The sequence below is a fragment of the Mus musculus genome, chromosome 2 (genome assembly GCF_000001635.26).
Source record: "Mus musculus strain C57BL/6J chromosome 2, GRCm38.p6 C57BL/6J".
Taxonomy (NCBI): domain Eukaryota; kingdom Metazoa; phylum Chordata; class Mammalia; order Rodentia; family Muridae; genus Mus; species Mus musculus.
In genome coordinates this window covers 75,934,939-75,943,793 of record NC_000068.7, presented here as the reverse complement: position 1 = coordinate 75,943,793, position 8,855 = coordinate 75,934,939, and the positions used below count along the sequence as shown (strand labels likewise).

At 43.3% G+C, this 8,855-nt stretch overlaps 1 protein-coding gene across 1 annotated transcript; it reads left to right on the top strand.

The window, feature by feature from the left end:
• The first annotated feature begins 5,331 nt into the window (after window positions 1–5,331).
• On the top strand, window positions 5,332–7,945 carry Ttc30b (tetratricopeptide repeat domain 30B). The gene has a single exon (NM_028235.1). The coding sequence runs from the start codon at window positions 5,387–5,389 to the stop codon at window positions 7,379–7,381; it is 1,995 nt and encodes a 664-aa protein (NP_082511.1). The 5' UTR covers window positions 5,332–5,386; the 3' UTR covers window positions 7,382–7,945.
• Window positions 7,946–8,855: the final 910 nt, after the last annotated feature.

Below are 8,855 nucleotides of genomic sequence, written 5' to 3'. Positions count from 1 at the left end.
CATCCTTAAGCTTTTGGAAAAAATTGATCACTGGCCAGACAAGAAAGTATCCTTATCCCCACTTCCCAACTGTAGAGCCAGAGAATAAAATGTAGTCTGGGGACCCCTACCTAAGAAGGCCACAGCTCTCAATTGAGCCAGCCAAATTATCCCAAGTCGGGGCTTTTACTTGGCTTTTCTACTGCCTCACGTTCACAACCACGCTTTGCAGCTGTTTTTAAAAGAAGGATCTAAGTCTTCCACAGAGGCAGAGACAAACAATAGAAAGTAGTTGTCAATTCAAAAGAAAGTTATTACCAATGTGCTTAATAAAATACATGTAACATAAGCCTGCTTAATAAAGTTGTAGCTCAAAGTGAGACATGGGGAACCTGTTTCATTTTTATTAAAGCTGAATTTATTGCTTTGGTTTATTGGCTTATGTTCTCAGAACTTAATTCAGTCTCGAGATAATTTGCCCCAAAAGAAAGCAGGTGGGTCAGCCGTTCGTTGCACTGTACAGTTTTAATGAGTTGTGAGGCAGGCACAAGATAACCTTAACACTCCAACCTCAACACCAAACACAAACTGCAACGAAAAAAATTCCAACGATGTCTGACCTCAGCAGCATCAGTTTTCCATGAAGTAGAAGCTGAATGTTTTTTGTATATTACCTTGCAATGAACCTAATTTTCAAATTGTCCACCTTTCTTCTGTTAGGCCACCTTCTCTTCAGTATCTCCCTATTTTCTCCAATGTCTGTTTGTGACAGATGGAGGCCTGTCTTAGTTGCTCCGCCACCTATCTGTGCGGTGACAAAATACCCAGACAAAAGTAATGTAAGGAGGGATTTCTTTTGTCTCATGATTCAAGAGTACAGTCCACCACAGTTGGAAAGCCATGGCAGCAGGGACTTGAAACATCTGGCCACTGACTGCGCCCAACCAGCTTCATCTTTGGTACAAAAGCCCGTGGAGCAGTGGGTACCATTCATTTTTAGGGTGAGGCCTCCTACTTCAAGGAACTCAGCCAACGGAATTTCTCATAGGCAATAACCATAAGCTCCCCTAATCATGAAGGCTTGTCTCTTAGATGACAGATCCTGAGATCCTATCAAGGTGGCCATAAACACCGCCATGCAGGGCTACGTTGCTTCCCAGAGGTATTTTGCACCCCTGCTTAGGGAATGGAGGTGTGAGTGTCAGGTAAGTCAGTCGGTCACCGCATCAGGGAACCAGAATTCCAGAGAAAGGAAGGGCAAGTTGGCCATGCTGAAGAAAAGCAATCTGAAGTGCACAGGAGAAGGGATAGGAAATAGAAAATGGCTGTGAACAATGTTTTTCTATCAGAGAAGATGCTTCAGTATGGATGCGGTTAAAGTACTGATAAACATCCTTTGCACTACTCAGTTACTGCTTCACAAAACAAAGAGGCAACCATTCATGAGGGATTATATAGGTGATTGCCAAATACAACGCACACGGGATTCATCGTGTATTTTGGCAGTCAGAAACATCAATACGTTAAGAGCCAAACACCATCCCCACCCTCCACCTTCTGCCTGCATGGAATTCTTTTACATGAAATTCAGAAAAATCCATCTCAAGCCCCAAGCCATTTCCTGGAAGCCTAATTCCTTTCAATAAGGTACTAAATCATTTTACTGCAAACACTACATGCTTTCTCATTGCTGGGAATGCTATTACACACTTACGTTCTCGAAATTCCATTGTAAACAAAATAATCCATTGTGATATTTCCTAATATTCCACCTAGTTTATTGCTTTCTAGAATTTCTATCATTATAGGACCTCCTTTCACTACCTCAGCTCCCTAGAAAAACTAATCTATTCCCCAGCTGCCTATCAGAGATTGATGGCGTGTCACACAGTGGGGATGGCCATGCTTGTCACACAGTGGTGACGGTCATGCCAGTTGCATAGTGGGATTGGTGCACTCACTGCATTTTAAAAATGACCCTGCCCCCATATGTCTAAGCCAAATGCCCTTCTCATCTCTATCCAGGCCACAAGAGCAGCTTCCAGTGAAATAAGGAGGGCACAGAAGCTCCACCCACCCACCCACTTCAGCTACCATGCTCTTCGATAGGCACCAATGCAAAGATAACTCTAGATCAGTGGTTCTCATCCTTCCTAAGGCTGAAACCCTTTAATACAGTTCCTCATGTTGTGCTGGCTCCCCAACCATAAAACTATTTTTGCTGCTACTTTATAACTGCAATTTTGCTACGGTTATGAATCATAATGAAATATCTATGTTTTTCTGATAGTCTTAGTCAACCCTCGTGAAAAGATCATTTGACTCCAAAGGAGTCGAAATCCATGGGTTAAGAACAGCTGCTCTAGAGCAATCCTGTAGTTAGTCAAGAAAACTAGGGAAGAGCAGGGAATCTTTGCAGTGTGTGTGTGTGTGTGTGTGTGTGTGTGTGCGCGCGCGCGCATGCACGCACACATCTTGAGAAGTCATTTGAAAGGGAATGTTTTCATGATATAGAAATAATTCGGCAACCACAGAGAACAAGTAAAGATGTGCCTCGGTTTTCTCTGCTTTATTTCATAGCAGCTTACCCAAAGTAATAGTTCAACATGTGTAGTGGTTATTTCTGGTTGTCAACTTGACTATATTTGGAATGAACTACAATCCAGAATTGGAAGGCTCACCAGTGACCCTTATCTGGAGGCTTGGAGATCCTTATCTGGATCTTGGTATGGAGATCTTGAGCCATAGTGGCTATGGATTCCAGAAGATTGAATCTCCTAGTTTAAGGAACACACCTTTAATCTGGGCTACAACTTTTCATCTGGGATTAAAGGTGTGGTGGAACACACCTTTAATCTGAGCTACACCTTCTGCTGGAGACAATATAAGGACATTGGAAGAAGGGAGTCTAGCTCTTGCTCCTGCTCCTTCGCCTGCTTGCTACGTGAGACTGAGTAACTGCTAGATCCTTGGACTTCCATTCACAGCTGCGACTGAACCATTGTTGGGAATTGGGCTGCCGACTGTAAGTCATCAATAAATTCCTTTACTATCTAGAGACTGTCCATAAGTTCTGTGACTCTAGAGAACCCTGACTAATACAACATGTAAAGACTTTAAAACATTAAGTCTTTGAATATTGTTTTCAAAGAAAAACAGTCAACCCGGCCAGCGTGGGGGAGACCTCCTCATCCCTGACTACTGAGCAATGTTATATAACATCCTTCAGCCTACATTCAACCCCACACTGAGGACTGTAAAGGGCTACAGCAGAGGTTTGCTTGGGCAAACATCTTGACGTGGTTTCACTTGCTTTCCTCAGTAGCTTCCTCTGTTGATCCTGAGCTACATTTAGTGTGGGGTAGAGTCTCTCACTTCCTTGGCATTCAAACAGAATTATCTTGTCCAGGTTCTACTGAGCAGAATATATGAGGAATGATATTGTTTCTATTGTAGCATTTAAATGTCTGCTGGGATCTTTTCCTAGAAGTAACAGGTGTCTGGAACCTAGGCTACTTGCCAGTAATTCCTTCCTAACACTTTTTCATTGTTACAATGCAAGCCACAAAGGTCAGATTTCTATGACCCAAATGAGACTGGTTGGGTTTTGTTTGTTTTGATTTTTTAACAACAACAACAACAACAAAAAACTTTACAAAGCAAGTCTCTAATATTTCCTATAATATGAGTTCATATATGAATTAACTCCTAATCACTAATTCTTCTGAGTTTAACTTTTAAGATAACATGGCTCATTCCCTTTCCTATGTGGGTTTTAGCAGGTTACTTAATTGTCCTGAAGCACAAAGTCTTCATCTGCAGCACACAGATTTCAGTAAAGTTATGAGCAGTTTGTGAGAAGCCTAACAGCGTGCTATGAAATATGGTGAATATTGGCTGCAATATGTTGATGAGCTGCAATATGTTGATGGTAAAAAAGATTCATGGGTAGCAATTCTATTAAAGAGAAAAATATAATGCCCTCATGTTGAAGTTCTTAATTACAAAGCAAAGATATGCCTTCATGTGGTCTGTTTGCCTTGGGTGTAGCTAGAGGAGATCGTGGAAAACTATAAAAGGTAACAGTCTCCCAGGTGCCTCCCAGAGCCACGTCAAATGATCCGTGCTCTAAAAGTACAGCCTTGTTATTGAAAAATCATACAATTTGTCACTACTTCATTTGGAAAGAACACATTAATATTCTGCTATCTTGGTTACTTCTCAAATGCTTAACTAAGCATTATATTTATGTCCCCACACATTAGGGTCAGTCAAATCTATGTACATGGTTTTCAACAGTGATTCAATATCGGCTTATAAGTCGGTAGTTTTTTACTGCTCTGTCATACTAGAATAAAATTGAATTTATACAGAATAACCTCCCCAAAACAATAACACAGAACCTAGAGACTCATTCTACATACAGGGGGGAAAGGAGAGATAGTAACTGCCTGAAGAGCTTCGAATTAAGAGTCTGGGTATGGGAAAGGAGTTGGCGAAGCATTTATGTATTAACTAGCTGATTCATACGTGAAAACAAGATCAGAGGCACGAGAAGCACAGGCTGATTACGTCTTGAACAAACTCACGGTAGTGTTTGGTAGAGCTTAGAGGGTGAGAAAAATAGCATATAGGAAAGGGGGAAAATGTTAGTTTTGTGGCTTCTCCTTGAAGAAGGAAAAGACCAAAGCCGTGTGCTTCATCAATTCAAGCACCAATTTACGTTCATAACAGCGGTCATTTACGAAACAGAGGGCGAATGGTACTTAAATCTAAAACAGCACCAGTTACAATTCAGACTCTCCTTCCCCCTCTCGTCACCTCTTGATACAGAATAAAATACGGACTGCCGGCCCTTGCTTAACAACGTTCTCAAAAAGTGGGCGTCAGAGCAGCTGGCAAGAATATACTAGAATTCCTGAAGTCCAGAGACGGCCCTCATTCCCATTTCGTCACCATTGCCAAGCAACTCGAACCCTCAAAGAACAGCGAATTTTCTGCATCCCGGGGGACCTTCACAAGAAAACTTTACTTCAGTGCCAACAAAGAAGCAATCAAAGCAATAGAAACAAGATCCCGATCCCAGAGAAAAGGCAGAGACTCCAATTACTGTAAAACGTCAAAGAGGAAAAACTACATTTCCCAGGATGCAGGGCGATAACGGAAGCGATGTAGGCCGGGACGTGGAATATCCCTCTCTGAACTACCTAGAAAATTTTCCAGACCAAGCCCAATTGCTTCCCCACAGTCTAGAGTGTTTAAAAACATATCCAGAAATTGATAGAAACGTGTCGGTGATTCGCTTTTATCCACAAGACACTTCCGTTGGATACTTGCCGCTGAACAGCTTCCGTTTCCGGTTGGCCTATTGCCTTGGAAACCAGGATGCAAAACAAGCTAGGTGAATATGGCAGGGCTGAGCAGCTCACAGATCCCCGACGGTGAGTTCACAGCAGTGGTGTACAGGCTCATCCGCGACTCCCGCTACTCAGAGGCGGTGCAGCTGCTGAGCGCAGAGCTGCAGAGGAGCTCCCGCAGCCGCGCAGGGCTGTCGCTGCTGGCCTACTGCTACTACCGCCTGCAGGAGTTCGAGCTCGCTGCAGAGTGCTATGAGCAGCTGAGCCAGATGCACCCGGAACTCGAGCAGTACCGCCTGTACCAGGCCCAGGCACTGTACAAGGCCTGCCTGTATCCAGAGGCCACCAGGGTCGCCTTCCTCCTGGACAACCCCGCCTATCAGACTCGAGTCCTTCGTCTCCAGGCTGCTATCAAGTACAGTGAAGGTGACCTCCCAGGAGCCAGGAGCCTGGTGGAGCAGCTGCTGAGTGGGGAAGGTGTAGAGGACAGTGGAGGGGAGAGTGATTATGATGGTCAGATCAACCTAGGTTGTCTGCTCTACAAAGAGGGACACTATGAAGCTGCCTGTTCCAAGTTCTTAGCGGCCCTGCAGGCTTCTGGCTACCAGCCTGACCTTTCCTACAACTTGGCTTTGGCCTATTACAGCAGTCGGCAGTACGCGCCTGCTCTGAAGCATATCGCTGACATCATTGAGCGTGGCATCCGTCAACACCCAGAACTCGGTGTGGGCATGACCACGGAGGGCATTGATGTTCGCAGTGTTGGCAACACTATAGTCCTTCACCAGACTGCTCTGGTCGAAGCCTTCAACCTCAAGGCAGCCATAGAGTACCAGCTGAGAAACTACGAGGCAGCCCAGGAAGCCCTCACTGACATGCCACCCAGAGCAGAGGAAGAGCTGGACCCCGTAACCCTCCACAACCAGGCTCTGATGAACATGGATGCCAAGCCCACAGAGGGCTTTGAAAAGCTCCAGTTTCTGCTCCAGCAGAACCCCTTCCCCCCAGAGACCTTTGGCAACCTGCTGCTGCTCTACTGTAAATATGAGTATTTTGACCTGGCAGCTGATGTCCTGGCAGAAAATGCCCACTTGACTTACAAGTTCCTCACACCCTATCTCTATGACTTCTTGGATGCCATGATCACTTGCCAGACAGCTCCTGAAGAGGCTTTCATTAAACTTGATGGGTTGGCTGGCATGCTGACTGAGCAGCTCCGGAAACTCACCATACAAGTACAGGATTCAAGGCATAGTAGAGATGATGAATCTGCCAAAAAGGCTGTGAATGAATATGATGAAACTCTTGAGAAGTATATTCCTGTACTGATGGCCCAGGCAAAAATCTACTGGAACTTTGAGAATTACCCAATGGTGGAGAAGATCTTCCGCAAATCTGTGGAATTCTGTAATGACCATGATGTGTGGAAGCTGAATGTGGCCCATGTCCTCTTCATGCAGGAGAACAAGTACAAAGAGGCCATTGGTTTCTATGAGCCCATTGTCAAGAAGAATTATGATAACATCCTGAGTGTCAGTGCTATTGTGTTAGCCAACCTCTGTGTTTCCTATATCATGACAAGTCAAAATGAGGAAGCTGAGGAGCTCATGAGGAAGATTGAGAAGGAGGAGGAACAACTCTCTTATGGTGACCCAGACAAGAAAATCTACCACCTTTGCATTGTGAATTTGGTGATAGGAACTCTGTATTGTGCCAAAGGAAACTATGACTTTGGCATCTCTCGGGTTATCAAAAGCCTGGAGCCTTACCATAAAAAGCTAGGCACCGATACATGGTATTATGCCAAGAGATGTTTCCTGTCCTTACTAGAGAACATGTCAAAGCACACAATTATGCTAAGGGACAGTGTCATTCAAGAATGTGTGCAGTTTCTAGAGCACTGTGAACTTTATGGTAGAAACATTCCAGCTGTTATAGAACAGCCCTTGGAGGAAGAAAGAATGCACACTGGGAAGAATACAGTCACATATGAATCAAGAAAGTTGAGGGCTCTGATTTATGAGATAATTGGATGGAATGTGTAATTACCGCTGACAATTTGTATCATGATGACTTTCTATGTACATTTTCAGTTTTTCCTGTATCTAGCTTTTGCTATTTGTATTTGCTACTTGTGAGACTTTGTACACTTTAGTGTAACAAAAGCACTATTCGATATAACCTGCACTTTTAAATCCTGTCAAGTGAGATTGTGTAAGAACCCAGGCCCTAGAAAGTACTTTGGAACTTTTAAAACTGAGAAAGATGTTGTTTCTATCATGTTTTCTCCATTTTTGTTTGGTTTTGATGTATCTTGGACAACCTTTGCTATTATGTTATCCAGGGACCAGACACTAAGTTCAGAACTTAGTCGTCCATAACGTCTTCTTGTAATCACTCCAACGACTGTGTTTTCTCTTTGCACAACTCCCCATGATTTTATAGAGAATTTAGAGTGTTTGACAGTTTTCCAATACAGATATAATAATTTGTACAGATTAAATTTCTTAGGTAATAATTGGTTTTGCTAGTTTTCAAGATTCAGTAAATTCACTTAATAAACACTAATAAATAAATAATCACTAATAAATAATGAAAAAGAAAAGAAACCTCTGCGGTGTTTAGCGCCATGAATTGGTGATTTGAATTTATGATCAAGTCATACTGTTGCTGTTTTTCAAGTATTTTATTTACATTTATCTCTCACGGTAATCAGGACCAGAGGTAACCAGAGAACTCAGGTTTTCTGCTTTTAATTCTCTCATACAATACATCCTGAATGCAGTCTCCCCTCTCTCCACTTCTCCAGAGTTTTTCCCACAACCTCCCTTCTCTAGAGTCAGAATTCTTGAATTTTGGTTTCTTTTTAAAAACACAGAAATATTCTAAGAATGTGTTTTTATTTTAATCCCAGGTGTGGGGATGTGGGCCTGCTTCACAGCAGCTGACTGTGATTCATGCTCTAACCAGAAGCAGGTAGTTTCTCTGATTGTGTGACATTTGGAATTCTGCGAACTTTTCAGAGGGTATATAAATGCTAGGGCCCTGATAGGCAGGGTCAGTGTTAGTTGGGGGAGTTGTGTGTAGTTTGTTTATTAGTAGTGCTTAAAGAAGAAACAAGAAAAAAGTTTGATTCAGAGATCTCTCTTTCTCCTTTCCCTCTTTCCTATCTAGTGACAGAGGGAGGAATCTAGGAGATAAAGGGTGGGAAAAAGAAAAACCCACACAGTAGTGAAAGCTCGCTGCACTTCTCCCCCAGATCCAGTCCTTCTCCTCTTCCATTAAGAAAAGAGCAGGCGTCCCAGGGATATCAACCAACACCGCATAACAAGTTACAGTAAGACCAGTCACAAAGTCTCTTATCAGGGCTGAGTGAGGCAACCCAGTAGGAGGAAAAGGGTCCCAAGGGCAGTGGAAATAGTCAGAGATGCCCACCCCCCATTGTTACAAGTCCCACAAAAACACCAAGCTAACAACCATAACATATTTAACAGAGGACTTAGCACAGACCCACGCAGG

Excerpts from the sequence above, each read along its gene's own strand:
- Ttc30b (NM_028235.1), top strand. The coding sequence starts at position 5,387 with ATGGCAGGGCTGAGCAGCTCACAGATCCCCGACGGTGAGTTCACAGCA.